Genomic DNA, 18,049 nt, shown 5'->3' with positions numbered 1-18,049 from the left:
AAAAGACAAACATTGCAAGCACTGGCATTGATACCTACAGATCATCCATAAAGCATAGTATTGTGAATTGCCTTTGTTTCTTGTTGACTATGTGAATGTCTTACTAGAAGATGTAACCCTTATAAACAAAAGAACTGTGGGTAGAGAAAGTGCTGTAGAAAAATTGGTAAGGTCATAGAAAAACAAATTTATTGATGAGTAATGAGAATAACAGATGGAACTTATCATATTTAGAATATGTGTACATATTGATATATGACTGAGCTGTTGGCAGAATCATTACATCATCAGCGAATATAAAGTTCAAATTTGCTGGATCTGCACAGTATTTGTGTGTATATTAAAGAAAATTCAACACAATTAAAAATCTTGTTTGAGTTTGAACAATTAAAAATTTTAATTTTTGACTCAAGGCTTAAATATTCTGTAAGGTTAGTTACTGTGTGAGGAAGGAGACACAACTCTTTTACTGAGTTGATGGACAAGCAGTTAATGAAAGACTTTTTCCAAAGATCTTTGAACTGAAAAATAAAGCCCTTAGTAAGTGATTAGATTACTAAAAAAGCATTTTAAATACATTTTTTAAAATTAAGTATGTCAATATGCACGTAGGTGCTGAAATTTTTGCCCACATTTTTGATAAGAGGGGATCAAATGATAAATAAAATGAAGATACATAAGATGATGCACTCACTGCTAACTAGTGCTGGAGTTTGGGAGAAGGTTCTATTTCTAATGTTGACACCATCCTGCTTTATTATGTCAAATTAGTTCTGTCCCTCCCTTTCCACCTAGTGTCCTTCACTGGATTTCCTTAAACAATAAATTTTTAAAGGGACTTGCAATCTTTCTGTAAATCGTCCCCCCCGACCATTAATAATGCAAGAATGTAAGAGTAATGAGCAATACTTTTATTTGTGAGTAAATATTTGTACTTTGATAGTCATCCCTTTACAGTAATATTTTCATCATATAGGGCATCAATCACAGCATTCTGGGAGTCAGCATGCTTTTTTTTCCTCTCTTTTATTTTTTTCCCCTACTAGTAAATAGTCATGGTACTCAAGTAATATTTAGTCTTTTTATTGCACTATGAGGGAGCCAGTGCATACAGTAGTCAGCAGCATTGCTAGTCCTCATTGTGAGTCTGGGATCCTCAAGAATAATCAGCATTTTGCACAATCATCTCTAGACAACAATTTTAACCCAACAGATTTTATCAATTGTGGACTTTTATCTGAAAGACAGGTGTTTTCTAAAGTTCTCCCAGGTAAAAGATCAAGGATAAATGAAGATCAGGTAATGGAATCACAAATATATAAATATTGTGTATGTTCTAATATGTATTTCTGAAGAAATCTGAATAGTAGATAACACAACAGCATTCAAGATAGCATTCAAATTAATAATATTAATGATAATAATAATAAAAATAAATACCTGAGCATTTATTGAATTTTTATCAAATCTGACTCAATATAATTTTGCTGTGGAACCACATATTTAATTTCCTACACAGAATGAAAACTGTCTTTCCTGGGGAGATTTTCATGCAACAGTCATGCTTTAAAAAGAAGATAAATAGTAGGATCTTCATAAGTTCTCTGTGGATGAAGATGCCTTTCTTAAAGAAAAGGTTGCACAAAAAACATTATGCACCTGAAGAAGACAAAGTGCACAAAGAAAAGCGCAAAAGCACAGGACCTGCTTGTTTACCAGCTTGTGAAAGAGTAATATAACATTATTGCTATATCATCTACTAGTATTTCTTATCAGAGTGTATTTGTCATCTTACCCAAGATTCTGTCATTCTTAGAACTCTGCTGACCTCCAGTACTAGTTGAAAGGTCCTCTGGTATAGGCATAGGTTCATCTGGATCATCGGGGACATCACTAGTTGGAGGACTTTCCTTTCCTAATAGTGAGGAAAGCATCAGTTAGCTATCAGAGTAGACTCATTTTCAAGTAATACAGTAAGAGGAACCACAAACCAAATAAAACTTGAAAAAAACCCCAAACACTACTAAAGCATGATATTCTCGGGAACAAACCCTACTCTTTTGCAGAGAAAATTTCTTAGGAGTACAAAGGAATTATACTTTTTAAAAGAATGCATGCCAATGTCTCTGACAAAATTACTGAGTTTGGATACACAGTTATTAACCCTACCATTTTGGACATTTGTGAGATATGTATGTTTTCTAGTTGCTATACTCAGAAGATCCAAAATAGCCAGCACAGAATGACAGATTACAAAGGTTATCAAATGGATATTCTTTGTATTAACTCTTCTTTCTTCCGCAAGTTCTCCCTGAGTACACATCTGGATTTGCTTCAAAGACATAATGAAATCTAACTCACAGGTATTCTGGGGCTCCAAAAGAAGTACCACAAAAATAAAGTTTTATCTCCAACTAAAAATTCAGGTACAATACCAGCAAGCTTCACTAATACCCACAGATCAAGCTTTGGCTGGTCCTTGTGCTACAACTAGTGAAGTGTCCATAGGTACCAGGACCTCTTAAATATGTACAATTAGCAGAATTCAGTAAACACACTTTGAGGATTTTATTGTCTTCAATTTGCAGATAAGAAACAAACCCAAATATCTTGGAACAATCGCTGAGCATGAGTTTTTTTTTTTTTTAGGTGAACCATCTCAAATTGCAGCCACAGGACTCCAGGGTATTGAAGAAATAGTTCTGCACTGCCAGGGGTTCTAACTAGATGATTTAATAAGGTCTCCCCCTCATACCCAGTTTCTGTGCAATATTTTCAAATGGATAAAATCACAACTACTGGATGTCAGTGCAAGAGCAAAGGCTGATTGCATAAATGGACAAGTGGGAATATGAATTTTACAGCAAAGGATAATAAAAGCAGGAAGTAAGTTCATTGAAAAAATTGGTTTTGCCATTCATTATTTAGCTCCTTATTTACTTATTTCTTCAGATTTCTGGAATGTAGGGAACTTACAGAACTGACAGCAACTTTCCATTGCAAGTCCTAAACTGCCAAGCTGAGATTTCTCTTACAGGTAAGATGCAAAAGTGAGGAGAGACTGCTGGAATATTTCAGTTTGCTCAACATATTTTGCCCCACACAAAACAAAAACCAAATAACCCCAGAGCTGTAATTGGAGGGCAAGCAGCAGCCTGAAAGCTCTCTTCATATTATATGTAAATTAAGGAAATTTGTTAGAAAGTAACAGTAATTCAAAGCTACTTCCAGGAATCAAACTGTTATCCCAGTTACAACAATGCATGTTGATACTTTGACTGAGTCTAGGCTGAGAAGAACAATTATCCTGAAAACCGGAAGATTTTGGGCTACAAACTAATATCAACTCATAATAACAGAACTGTGGGATAACAGATAACAGACAAAATAATATCTTTATAAGTGTATTATTAAGCATCCTACAATATGTAGTCTAAGTAGGATACTTTAAAGTCAGAGCAGTCTTTTTGGAATGAAAACCTGCTAGCAGAAGAGTACATTTGCAGTGGTGAACTCCTTTGTTCATTAAATGGGTATCCATCTTTTCTACTTGTTAAATTAATAGCAGCTTGCCCAAGCAGTATGAATTGGACTTGTCTCATGGGCTTGGTGGGGTAGAAGCTGGAGATCAGGTCTGCTTCCCTCTGTGAAGGAGACTGCAGTTAAGAAAACTTAGTAAACTTGTCTTTAATAATCCTTTAAATATAATTTGATTTCTTCTTATTACACATGACTGAGAAATCCCTACATGTAAAAAGACAGGGCAAAAATAGTGGATTTAAAATAGATCAGTTTATTGAGGTCCATGTCTTGGATTCTAGAGCATTGTATTTGTATCTCATGCCTTAACTCCATCTACATCATTACAGCATGGTGAGTTCATTACTGCATGGCAATCTTACATATACAATCTCACTAACATTCTTTTTTCGTTGAATTTAGAAATGGAAGGGGGAGTGGGGAAATATGGGAATGCTTTACATTTTAATTGTAAACAGACATGCCCAGAACAACAACTGGTGAAAGGAAAAGGAGGTGAATCCCACCCCAATTCCTAGTGGCTAGTAGTGGAGAACATCATACAAATATCACATAATGGAGCAAAGCAGCATAAGAAGTGAGATTTAAAAATAGAATCTTATCTTGCGGTGGAGGGGGCGTTTTTCAGGTTTATAAAATTAATTATTCTAAAGAGACGCCTTAGATATAGAATTGAAGTTCTGTTTCTGGTACTGATTCGTATTGCTCTTTGGTTAAGTCATAAATAGAAAGAATTGCAACTGCAGGCTATATCAAATATTCCTTCATTTCAATCTGCAAGATGGTCATGGATTTTCAACACTGCCATTTCTGTGTATCAGTAGTCAGAGAAGAGCCTAACCTATCAGTGATGTCTGGCAAGACCCTCAGCTTCTCTCTATTTGAGTTTCCTTATCTCTGCCCTAGAAATATCTTGAATCCATGAGGAAAGAGGAGAAGGGGAAAAAACTACCCAGTTCAACAAGGTTTTAGTATCCTTTATTTCTGTCAGAGTCCTTAGCCTAGTATTCCTTTAACAATACACCCAGTTCTGAGAGGGATTCAGTTCATGTCAGAATGCTGCTGCTGATGCTACGATTGTTGAAAAGAAAGCCAGGGTAGGATGTCTTATAGAAATCTCATTCACCAACCTTTCACAAACTAGTGTTGAGGGTGTGTCTAATATTGAGGGTTTCTTCTTCCTGCTTTTGCAGAGTGCGGCACAGCCTGATTTGTTCTAGGAGATCTCTTAATGTTAGATGTGGAAACATTTGTACTGTTTTTTCACCTTCCTTAACTGTTAGGCCCCAGAACTGAGGAAAAGAAAAAAAAAAAAAAAAAAAAAAAAAAAAAAAAAAAAAAAGAGGAAAAAAAAAAGAAAAAAAAAAAAAAGAAAAGAAAAAAAAGAAAAAAAAAAGCAGGAAAAATACTGCTTGTTAAGTGAGATATTATCTGTGTTTTCTGACTCTCTTGTACGGGTGCCGGATACCATTTGGTTAAATGTATGTCAGTTCTCTCCTCATTTCAGAACTGCAACTGCTTGTCTCATGAAATATCACTTTCAGGAGAAAAATAAAAAGTGTGAACTCTGTGCTAGTCACACAGTATTTCAGTTCCTCTAGGAGTCAGCCATGCCTGGATTCCCCAAGGCAGGAATGCCTGTGTGCACACAGGGCTTGGCTCACTCACACTAGTTTTATACTCTCCTGGCCCGGCTGGCTGCTGCCACACCTGAGTCAGTTGCAGCTGCATAAAGGACAGGGCTGCAAAACACCACATTTGAGCTGGTGCGACTGTTCTAGACTGTTTCTAGACTGTTTCTTCTTTATTTCTGTGTTGAAAAACAAACCAAAAATCTCTAAAGAAACCCACCAAATCAAATTTATTTTTAAATTTATATAATTTAACACAAAACAGGAGAAATAAATAAGAGTTTTACAGTTGACAGGGCAATCTCACATTCCTGAAACTGTGCAGTTGTTTAACTCGTTGGCAGCCTGTATAGCAGAGCTCCCCAATCATGCAAGGAAGCATCCCAGAAGTATATAGAAACCCAGGAGAGTACAACGGGAAAAATTCCTTTCTGTGTTTGCCAGCCTATGAGAAAGAAGTAGGTAACATCCTTGTACCTTCAGATCCTCTACTTGTGAGGTCTAGTAAGAGCTGACAAAGAGCCAGTATCTGTGGAAGCTAAACTGACAAATGCTCCTTTCCAGAAGGTGAGTTCCCACATAACTCTGACCATAAATGAAAGTAAATTAGGAAGTTCTTTCTTTGGTTATTTGTTCATAAATTCAGCTGACAATCCAATACGAGTCACAGCCTTTGCTCACAGAAAGTACCAGATGCTCAGTGGCAGAAATGGCAGGAAGACTTCAAGGCAGACTTTCTTTAATCAGTTTGTGTGGGTCTCCCTCTTATCAAATGTAACTTTCTTTTTCAAGAAAACCTTCTCTCATCACAGAATAGTACTATTGCATATGCTAGAAAAACTAAAAGGCACAGCAAAATACTGCAGTACTTCAACTACAGAAAGTTTTGAGAACCAAAAATTTGATATACATCTATTATGTATGTATTTACGTATATACAAGCATTCAAAATGACAAAACTCCTTGTAAGTTTTCCCTCTGAAGGGGAGAGGAAGACTACATGGAATGCAAAGTGTTTGCTCTACCAATCCAATCGTTGACTCAAGGCAGCGTCTCCCCTGCTGCTACTCTTCATGTCAAAAGACAAACAAGCAATGCTTGTAAGAAGTAGCAGGTGTGAAGCTCAAATTTGCACCGTTGCAAAGAATACCACAACAGTTAGGTGGGGGCATCCAGGGTAGCTGTGCTGATGCAGAGGAAGAGGAGGTCAGCATTCCTGCCCAAAAGAGCTCACACAAGAAGGGAAGGGTTCCTGCAGCAGGCAGAGGAGCTCGACTCAAAGGTGGAGCCTCTCACTGCTCTAAGCAGATCCAAAGTGAATAAATTACTAAAACCCCACTGCTTTTTCTGCTAAGGCCACAAATGCTCCAGGAACCACATGCACAGGACAGATTTTATGTCATTTACAAATTGGTTCAACATGCAAAAAAACAGTGATGTGGAACTTTATCCAGTTACAATTCCAAATTTGTTACCTGAGGAGTGAGTGCAACATGTCTGCACAGGGCTAACTAGGAATGGCTTCCCTATAATAAACATAACTGGTAATCTGTTGGCATGGAAGATTATTATACTATTGTTCTGTCAGACAGAAAATGTTTGATTTTTATTTCTCAGATGACATTGAAAGTTCTGGGTTCCAATTTTTTACAAAACTTTAAAAAAAAATTTAGAAAGGAGGCAGAAAAATAACAAAAGAGAGAGAGAAAGAAAACTGTACTTGTGTATTTCAGGAAAACCCAGTGGCAAGCCACCCACAGACACTGTGCCCAGACCTTTACCAGCTACCTCCTGTAGCTGGACCTCCCCAGGTCCTGGGGCAGCAGTGCCCAAGAGCTGCCTCTGAAGCAAGAGCTGCTCACCCAGGTGTCTGGTGAGTGGGCTCAGTGACAGGGCTGTGTCCCAGGCTGAACACTAAAAGTGAAAACCGAGAGCCATCAACCGTTGCAGCTGCCAACATATTAGGGAAACTGGGAAAGACACTAACTTGGCCTTTTGCAACTGTGGAGGCATAAAAATATGAATATGTATTATCTCACTAAGCCAATTTTTTAAGGAAAAATTTCCAAGGAAGTCAAGAATACCTCCAAGGAATATCAATATGGGGTAAGACTGCAAAATCCTATTCATGCAACTATGGGGCAAGTTTTAGAAACCCAAATTGTCTGTCATTTAAGCATATTTCAAAATATCATCTTGGAAAAAAAAAAATTACAAGCATAAAGTCTTGTGTCAATCAGTTCTCATTTTCTTTTCTCTTCTTGTTCTTTTTACCCCCCCCCCCCATTTTTTCCCCTTTCTGTTTTTAAACATGTGTAAGTAAAACTGAATGCTTTGGAAAAAAGTCAAATAACTCTATATGGTAAATACAGTTTGTTTGTTTTTCATTAGTATTTGCCCCCTCTCACCTGGTGAACTTTGTTTGTTCTATATTTTGTAACAATCAGAATTTTGCTCCCAAAAGAAATGGTGTAAATGTGCACCTGACCATGCTTTAGGGATACACTACCACAGGTTTAATGCAAAATTACATCTGTGCTTTTATAATCCCTTGACTTTTTTATTTACATAGTCCCTTTTAAAAAATCCATGCACCACTGGGCTTGATATCAAGTGATATCATTAATTATATCACAATTCCCACTTTAGTTTTAAAAAAGACCCAAAGCAATTATATTGACAACAAGAAAAAATTGTACTTTGCTAGAAAGATGAGCAGGAATTTAGTATTTTCTTTGTAGAAGTAAGGACCTCACCTGAAACCTGGGACATATCTTGAGCCTCATCTGTTTCCATTTTCCTCAAGTTATCTGAGAAGAGAGGAAGAGCCTTATGTTAATGTAAAATAACACACATATACACACACAGAAAAAGAAAAAAAAAAGCCACCTCACACACATAGAAGGGAAAAGAAAGGGAAAGGAAAAAAAAAACCTTTGCTATTTAACTATAAGATTATCTGGGAAGAATAATGTATTTTTTCTCTTTATTTCCTCCCTGCATACTTGCTGGAGTATCAGACTGGCACAGACCTTGATCCTTTGAAAAACAGCATTACAAAGATTTATAAAAATATCATTACAAGCACAGGAGGACCAAATTTGTTATTTATTGTTAATTTCCTACTGCATAATAACCCAAAATGCAAACTGACTGCAACAAAATTAAGCAGAAAATTAAATGGCCCTGGGTCATTGTAGGCACAGAATTCATTCTCTTGGTTGATCCATAGTTATGTTCTTTCTAATTTACTGAGCATGCATCGATGAACCTTGAGTCAGCTTGGTGACACACGTACAATCAGCAATCAAAAAACGAAGCAATTTGCTGAAGAATGTCTCATTTACCCAGGCAGGGCTGCATATCTGAGCAGCAACAGCCACTACCTCCATTAATAATGAATACACCTCCAGCCACAGCAGATGGGCAGAGCAGCAGCTCCAGGCTTTGGCCCCTTGCTTGCCCAGGAGCCTTGCTCTCAGATCACACCAGCCTGGCGCTGTGCAGGGGAAAAGCACAGCTCCCGAAAATAGCGAAACAAGCCCAGGAGGGAGAAGGAACCCGTGCCTTCCTGTTTTGCTGACAGATGGCTGGCTCCACAGCATGGTAAGTGATACCAGGAAGCTCCTGCCCTCTGCTTGCGACACACCATCTTCTGAGGAGCCAGAGACCAGTGACCACAAGCACCAGGGAGAAGCGTGTGGAGAGTTAGTGGGGTAGAAACAAAACTCAGGTTCTCAATCAGAAGAGGACCCTGCAGGTCCCAGGGCTCGAGTTCTGGCTACAGACAGCTGGTGGCCCCTTGGATAACAGATGTGCTGTGGAGCAGGTAGTCCCCTCACAACTTGGTCCGCACCTTGAAGTATGGCACGTGCAGCTGAGGTAGCCTCAGGTGGGGAGGGGACAAAGACCCTGCAAGCTCTTTGTTCAGCAATGGAATGTTAGGTCACGTCCTACCAAGCAGAGAAGCTGTTCTTTGCTGCTCCTTGTAACTGACATGCTAGCACTGTCAAGCCTGCTTCCTGGAATTAAACAAGCATTTTCTTGAGGGATGGAAGCAGAGGAGGATGTAGTTTGAATATTTGGGAAAGGCTTCAACTTTATCCTAACCTTTTCAGACCAACTTCCATGGTTATTCTTTCCCCAAAACAGGTCTTCAACCTGCTCTCCAAAAATTTGCAATGTAACAGCTATTACTGTATTTAATAGTTTCATAAATCTCATGGTCTACCCACTTCTGAATGTCAACAGTATATCTCAGATCCAATATATTGCTGCCCCCCCACCTTCCAACTTAGAAATCCTGGCTTTTCTCACCAGGCCCATGCTAGAATTGCAAAAAGAGGGTGTGCAAGGTGCAGGGCCACAGACAGACAGGATGTTGAACAGATTAGGGTCTATGCAGTTTGCAAAAACATTGGGTATTCCTACACAGCATTCTGGCTGTTGCACATGTACCATAACTCTATTTAATATCCAATACTGATCTGTCTTGCTTTATTCTGCACCTAAACTTTAATTCCAGACAAGCAATTTGTTTAATGTCTATATATAGTTATCAGAAATTACTACAGGCATGCAAAATGCAAAAAGCCACCTTCCACTCAACAATTTGCATCAGTTCCTATGGGACTGAAGAACTTTCAATAGGTCTATTTTTAATAAAACAGTCAGTGGGAAAGCAGCTTCTCTTGCAGGAGGGAAAACCCTATAATTGTAAGCCTGCTCACTTACTGGAAGCATAGTGTATTTACAGCAGGTGGTAAGGTACAAGTGCCTTACTTCTCCTGAAAGAATAAAGGAACACAACACAAAAAAAAAGAAATGTGAATGCATTTTACTACTGCCTTCTAGGGTCACCCAGCTACTATTTATCAGTTGATTACTACATGTTTTTCTGAGGACAATGACCCCTAATCAACCAAAGAAACCACCCCAATAATATACCCTTCAGAAAGGGGTCATACTCAGGAAGGGCCCTTTTTCCTACTGCACCTGCCTTCTCGCTTCAGCAGGGGCTTCAGCAGTACTGCGAGTGCCAAGGGGAGAAGGTGCAAAGAAGAAAGTTTTTTTCTACTTCTATATTCCTGAATTTGCCTGCCTTTGTCATGACCAGCCTTACACTCAACATTAATTCAACTTAAGCTTGTCAGGTGTACTTCTTCCTGCTTCTTGCTGTCATCAAGCAGAATTCTGCTGGAAAACACTTCCCAATGGAGAAGACCCATTTCCTGATTTCTTAAATGAAGAGCTAAACTACAGGACTGATTTTGGTTTTTTGTTTGTTTGTTTGGTTGGTTTTTTTGTGGAAGAGTCTTAGCTTGCTTTCTGTGAGGTTGGATGACTGCCTGTCCTGAAACACACCCTCAGATTTCACACTGATGGCATCAGGGTTTATCCTTGAATTAGGGGACTTCAAGACATTTGGCAGAGCTAATCCATTTTGCAGGGATGAAACATGGAGAAGAAATAGAGTTGGTGTGGTGGGAAAGTGATGATGGAAATATTTTTTTTCTTCCCAATAATTACTTAGAAAAACTAAACATGATTCCTAAGTGTAGATTAAGATCCTCAAGCACTACACAAATTAATAAGAGTGAAAAGAAAGAGCTTTAAAAAATCCTCAGGGGTGTTTGGAATCCCTCCCAGAGGAAGACTATACTCTTATTGTAACTGTAAATACTAATGAAACCCCAGATAACATCAGCTTAGGCCCTGTATCAGCAAAGAATATATGACATGACATCTGGCACCCCATCTCAGTTCTGCAATTGGCCACGTGTAGGTTTTGGCTCTGATTCTGCTAAAAGGTTTGTTACACTAGACTTGAGCATAACAGGTCTTGGGCTAAATTTTTAGTGCTAAGAGTAGAATTTACCCTTTTGCCTTTGGTACAGTAAATCTATGAATAGGAAGCCATGCCACAATTTTTCTCCTTTTCCTCTGCAGAAACCTGAATTGTCACTGGCTGGAAAATCAGAGATCCTATGTATGGATACGAGAATTTGCACTAAAGCATCTCTTTGTTATCAATTTGAAAACCAATAAACTTTTACAATGATTTATATAAAAGGACAATGTTTTAGTAATGCTTCTGACATAAAACCCTAAAATTATGGTCTGTTTTGGTTTGTCACAAAAAAGATGTTATTTTTCTTTGTTTAAGTTTGTTACTAGAATAGGAACTGTGTATGGCTTCATTGTCTTCAATTCACATCTCCTTAAGTTATCAGCTAATTTAGGAGCCCAAAAATGAAAAGATGGGCACCTGACTAAAACAATCTTGCTCTCAAAGCTGAATTTGTCTCACTCTCAATGACAGCAGGAAAGGGATTAGCACCTAGGTCATTATAGATAATGCTTCTGTTTAGGAATACAAATAGCTTCAAAGTCTGGACCATTGCTACAAGAGCTACAAAACAGACAAAATCCCTTTCAAAATAGATAAAATTAGTTCTTCATGGCTGTTCAGATAAAGAATTCTAACCTTTCCTCTTCAGACTATGAATATCAGATTCAGAGATAAAGTTCCTACAATCCTTTGGAAAAAGAATCAAATTTTGCAACTTTAAATTACCTGATAATCAACACACAACCCTTCTGAAAGGTTATGTTGAGTTTGTTTTAAATAAGGAAGCATCAAAGTGACTATGATCACACAGAAATTTTGGATTAAAGTTAGTCAGCATTTATCTCAAAGAAAATTAATTTCATTCACATGTCACAAATTTCCCTCCTTGTAACTTTTTATTCAATATAACTCATGCTATGTCATAATAATATATCAAAATACACTCCATGAATCACTGGAAGTATTGCTCCATTTATACCTGATGTTAATTACAACCAGAAGTAGATTTAGGACCTTTTAGAATTCCAGGTGTAAATAGAAAGAAGTCATTGCAAGGTCATGATTTTCTAATCTTTCAGAATACAGCAAATTAATTACTGGTAAATCTTGGTTTATTATTTTATCTCCCAGCAAATTCAAAAGTAAACCTCCTTGTCAAGAAAATGAATGCTTAGCATTTATACAAGGCTTCATCAGTTGATATAAAGCATGTGTAAGCATGTGTCAGTTCTCTTAGGATATTAAAAGATCGCAAGATTGGACCATTGATGTGATTCAATGGAATGACCTGATCCAATGGTAAAGACTAGCTATCCTTTTTTGTCCCTTGTGTTTCCTGAGCTAGGTATGTACTGACTTCTCTGGGACAAGATTGTGCTCCACACTCACCACAATGGAATCTCATGGTAAGGAAGAGAAATCAGAAGTGCTGATATTTGCGGAGCCACTTTGGTTTTACACCAGCACATCTGAACTCAGAGCTGTCCTTCCATCTACAGAGAGCTCTACCTCTGGTGCTGCAAGGACTCCACAAACATACACCACATCCAGCAGCATGTTTCCTGACAATTCTTAGGTGTAGCGGTGCTGAGCAGACAGAAAGCTGCCTGAAGGAACACTTCTGTCTTGAGTGCAGCCCACAGCGGCAGGTACATTTCCATGAAACCTCAAAGCAGAAAATAAGCCCTCACAAAGTCTTGAGGGGAGGGGAAATAAACTTTCTACTAGGGACCAGGTGCTCTCTAGGTGCTTTTGCAAATATAAAAAGTGAGGAGAACATGCATTCCTCAGTGATGGCAGCTCTGGATTAACAAGTAAAGAGGCAAACCCCAGCTTTATTTCCACAGCCGCCTTGGGGAAAAGCCTGACTGTGCATCCCTCACTTCAGTAAGCTGCCCCACGGCAGGAAAGGGACAGCTCACACTGATCACTGGAGCAGCTGGCTCTAGTGGAGGGCTGCTGTGTGAGCACCTCTCCTCTTTGTGGTCTCTGACATGTCTCATTGGCTCCTCATCGCACAATTTAGCAAACTAAAACTCCAAACTAACACCCAAAACCATAAAACCCCAATCCACTTTTAAACCTAAACTGAAGTGTAACTCCTAAAATGAGTCCTAGATTTAGCCACTCAAGACACATAAAGAGAAATTTAATAAATAAATTAATAAAAGGAAAGGAGGTTGCAACCTGAAAAAAACACAGTAAACTCCTATAGCCCTTAGCATATCAGACAGGAGAATTTGCACATTAAAAACAGGTTAAGAGTGGTATATGTGTCATCTTGTGATAGGTTCCAATATCATCAGTCTTCTGGGGTTTAAGCTGGGAGTTGAATCTGCCCTGCAGAGCAATAGTACAACTGAATTTCTAATTGCACCAGAGGGTCTTGGACCTAATAGAACCAAGCCTCTTGCATCCATGGAAGTCAAGGAATAGGTAACAACTAAGAGAAAAGGTGAATAAAGACACCTTTGTAAAAGGATTAAGTTTCATTTTAAGCCAAGGAGCTAATATACATACATATATATATATATATATATATATATATAAACGGACTTGTAACTTCATGTACAAATGTGCTAAATGTGGTTAAACATGCAACAGGAAGAATGTTAAACATGGAAAAAAGGTAATCTGTATTGTATAACCAATCTTTGAATACTTCAAGAAAACTGCTAGAATTCTACAAACTCATTTTAATTAAAAGCATTCAATATCTCAGCAAGCAGCTGATAATTAGCTTTATTATTGTAATTTAATATGCTACACTTCACAATCTCTGTGAATGACTCTACTTTAGAATCATTTTAATTCTATTTTTAATTTCCGCCTCATCACACAGCTCAATGTAAATAATAACTACCAAGGTGAGGGGTGGTCCTTTCTGAAAACTGAGAGTCGTAATGAGCACTTCAATGTCCTTCCACTTCTGTTCAAAAAAAATAAAACAAATATCTCCAGGTCTTTTAAGGGACTGCATTAAAACCGACAAAAGGTTAAAACTAAGTGGATCAATTTCTTTCCCTCTGCAATAATTCTGTATTCAGCATTTTCTGCATAGTCAAGGGAGATGTTTAGTTTATTCAGTCATTTCTCTATTCCTGCCTAGTGTAAATGCTGGTTAACTACACGAATTGACAATACAATTATGAGCATACAGTGTAATTTCAATGGAGAGCTCCTGTCTGCAAAATGAAGGAAGCACTGTAATTCAACACACAAGATTAAGAAAAGAACTCTGCTAACAGTGCAGATGTGAAACATTTAAATGTCTGGCACATGTAAAATTAATTTCAGTGTTAGGGAACAATTGTGAGGGTGTAAAAAAAAGTTGTCTCAAAGATCCTACATGATTCTCAGTTCTTTGGGAATTCTTTTTTCAAATCACTGACAAATGATAAAAAGTGCATCTTGTATCATATATGTGTTTTCCATATGTGCTTTTCCTACCCTTTTCTGTGCTTGAGCTACATTCATGCAACAATTCATTGCTAAATGAGAAAATTAAAAAAAATATTATTTACTGACTTTGTGTACAAATTACTGAACTTGGTATCATTGCAAATATGGAAAAGGTTCTTCCTTTAAGTTTTTGAATCGCAGCCAGAGTCATTATAAATTGCTTCCACAATATGAGAAAAATATGAAGGTAATTTTCCTAATTAAGGGCAAGCTTTATTAACTCATTAAGCCTTGTCACCTTTATTCACTAAAAATCAAGCAGAAAAGTGGAATAAATTCACCAGGACAAAGAAAACACACACACTTCCATCTTATAAATAAACCAACTATAAAAGGTGAGGGGTGTAAATTAAGGCATTCAATCTAGGAACACAGCATATTCTCAAGTGGCCAAATAGACCTCTTGGATATTCTTCCAGAGCTCTCACTCAAGTGGAAGCATACAGCAGAAGAAGGACTGTACTTTTTGTTTATATCGATTTATCTGATTAAAAAAGCGTAGGATGTCCTCACCACAGTGTATCTAAATATGCAATAGAGAAAACATAAAAGCACCTCTTTATGTTGAGAACTGTTATTGCCAAGTATACTGTACAATATATCAGTAGTCAATTTGTCTGAATTACAGAAGCTTTCAGTAACTCTGCTTCATGATCACAGAATTGCTTCCTAATTTCCCTTCAAACTGTTCAGGCTGTTACGGATTATTAAAGGACATTACCAGCTTGAATAAGCATATTAGAGATTGGTGTGATTTTTTTTTTTTTTTTACTCTTAAATAAACCTAAAAATAATTCCTAAAATTAAAGCAAATTAGCAAGTTCCTCCACAGTATATATTTTAGTTAACTTGTTGTCCTTTTGCAAATAGTTTAGGTCAAATACATTATGGTCAATTCCAGCTTTATGCTGCGATTGCTCTGCTGTTCTCTGTGAGTAGAAACAAGCAGAAGAAATGAAGCAATTCAGGGAGGAATCTGATGTCTCTTACAGAGCAAGTTTCTCTTTCACTGAGAAAGCCAGAGCAAGTGAGATCAGAAGAAGAAATGTAAATCTTTCATATGAAATAAGCAAAATAAGCAGGAGAAGTGGACAGTTCCCATGGCTTAAAAAATATTATTTCAGTGTGACTGTTCATCTAAATCTGCAGTCTGAACAGCCTTTGGAAGCATTTATACAGGAAGCATGGCTGTGCCATGCAGCTCCCAAACCATGGTCCTATCCCCAAGAATTTGCAATGCTACAAACAAAGCTAAGAACATGCATGTATCCTTTTAGAGCTAGGACCTACTTTTGCAGCCACCACTCTGTTGGTAGTAACCTGCTTAGTTCAAAAACCCCTGTTATCCCTTCTCCGTCACCACCTTAAAGCATGGAGGAAGCTGTGTTCTGAAGGAGAAGGGTGAGGCAAAAGTTGTCAGGTTTTTAATAAAGATGCATTGCAACATACCTTAAGGGATACACATAATTCTGTTTAAATTTAGAAAGGAAACAAAACTTTCGTTGAGTTGAAGTTAGGTTTATGTATAGATTAATGTAGGGACAATAAGTCACGGTTGACTTTGGAGGAAAGAAGTTTTCCAGGTGAGGTCAATCCACTTTGCTGGATTGCCACTAGAGAGAGAGAAAACTCCTGCAGCTACTTTGGATGAGTGGAAGTTTAAACTCCTCCCGTTTAAAAAATGTCATAAAATTGACAAGACTGAGGCTGTCTGCCTTGCTTCAGATGGCGTTCACACTCATCTCTAAACACTTTTCCATTTCCGTGTTGGGGGGGGGGGGGAGCAAAAATTATCTTTAGACTACAGAAAAAATACCAGTGAAGAATAGGTCTTTTCCTCTTTTGACTTTTGCATTGAGTTGCAAGCATTTAAACAGGCTTCCCAAAGAATTATAGTCCCAGCAAACACTGATGAAAGTCCTTATCTTCCACTTCTCAACTGGCATAAGGTATTCCCAATGTTCTTTTTTTTGAGTAATTTTATACTTGCAAGAAAAGTGGTATTTGTCACTTGGGAGGGGAATTCCAGAGGAGCCAGCAGCGCATCCTGCTTTACTCTCATAAGGATGACATTTTCCAAAGATTCTGTTACTGCTACACTAAATTCTACCATTTGACTGTGATTTTTTTTTTTTGTCTAATTCTATTACTTTTAATAATAGGAGAAAGGAATGACTAGTCAAAATGTAATGAAGTACATATGTGAATCTTGACCAGAAAAACAAAAATTACTATGGACCCAGCTCTTCCTGCACATAAAACAAGAGAAAAAAAATAAAATTCCCACAAGCCTTCAATGGAAATTTTTCCTGACAAAGAGCCACACAATTAGGCTGTGATCCACAACTTTCAATATCTTCTGGACTTTTAAACAGAACATTGCCAAAAATGATCTGTCTGAACAGCATACAATTCATTATGCCCTTGCTTTCTGTTGCTGAAATACAGACTGGACCCATTTCCTTGTTTTCTGCAAAATTGTGGTGTTAGTATAAGAAGTACCTAAGCTCAAATAAAATACGTCTGGAAATGTTTTTGGCTTCATTTTGGAGTTATCCAATTTTAATGATGAGAAATAAGTTTTTGCATTGTTGTAAAACTCTATGGATTGGTTATCCAGTTACACTTTTGCATCGCTATGCAGTGGAAGCAGCAAGCAGACCAGGTTTTTGGTATTAAGGTACACAAGGGAAAGGAAAACTGCTACAATAATGCTGAGATGGAGACTATTGCATTTTTTAATGGTACACTGAATGCAACACAAATGACAAAGGTGTTGTTCGTGTTTATAAAAGGGAACAAGCAACCAGATCATTCCTGGAGGGAGTACTGGCAGCTGGGATGGAAAGTCTGAGATATATGATAAGTTTGTGTCCCTAATACAACTCAGGAGTATGGGACCAAATAACAACGCACCAAGGCACTTTGCTCACTTGTAGTTAAGTAGCCACCCTGAGAAATACACAGCTGGGACAAAGCTGATGATGCACATAGGATCACTGCTTAAGCTTCTCTAGTTACTAGGAGCATGAAAGGCAAAGAGAAAAGAGTCCTCTGCCCTGTTTTCCCATCATTACATTGGTCCAGAGATACTAGTGATTCTTCTTCAAATACTAGGATCCATCCCTCCTTCCTAACTGAATTAGGACAGTCGGTACAATTTCATACTATGCTTCTGTGTTCCTGTCATTTCCCCTGGAAGCCATACCCAGTGGATGGAGGACTCTTGCAAGGATCAGTGCATTAGGTCTGAGGTCCTGGATGCTGGGGATGTCCAGCACTGGACTTCCATTGACTTTAGTCTGGGCAGTCTTCTCACTCAGGGGATAAACCTGATTTCTCCTTGGCTTTTATCTTAAATTTACCTTATAAATTTCTATTTATATTTTTTTCATAAACTCACAATATAACATGTTCTGAGTTTCACCTATTTTACTCAAAAAGAAAACAAAAAAGCAAAATAGCACATAGGTAGTCACCAATATTAAGATATGTGAGAAAAATCTTTAAGATTGGAAGCAAGTCTGGGATAATAGAAACATGAACTACGTAAAGTGCAGAGCTC

General features: G+C 37.8%; 1 protein-coding gene across 18 annotated transcripts in view; it reads right to left on the bottom strand.

Annotated features, from left to right (window-relative positions):
* Positions 1-18,049, bottom strand: part of IKZF1 (IKAROS family zinc finger 1) — a 95,940-nt gene that overhangs the window by 47,139 nt on the left and 30,752 nt on the right. For 5 of the 18 annotated variants that reach the window (XM_079300882.1, XM_079300886.1, XM_079300885.1 and 2 more), the window contains exons 2-3: positions 7,928-7,981; positions 1,796-1,915 (exon numbers count right to left, since the gene is read on the bottom strand). In XM_079300882.1, the coding sequence (XP_079157008.1) occupies positions 1,796-1,915; positions 7,928-7,981 (174 nt within the window). Of the gene's footprint in view, positions 1-1,795; positions 1,916-7,927; positions 7,982-8,518; positions 8,580-18,049 lie in introns of those variants that run through there. The other 13 variants (XM_079300889.1, XM_079300876.1, XM_079300871.1 and 10 more) reach the window with 10 other exon arrangements.

The sequence above is a fragment of the Erithacus rubecula genome (genome assembly GCF_903797595.1).
Source record: "Erithacus rubecula genome assembly, chromosome: 3".
NCBI lineage: Eukaryota > Metazoa > Chordata > Aves > Passeriformes > Muscicapidae > Erithacus > Erithacus rubecula.
This window is presented reverse-complemented; position numbering and strand designations above follow the sequence as displayed.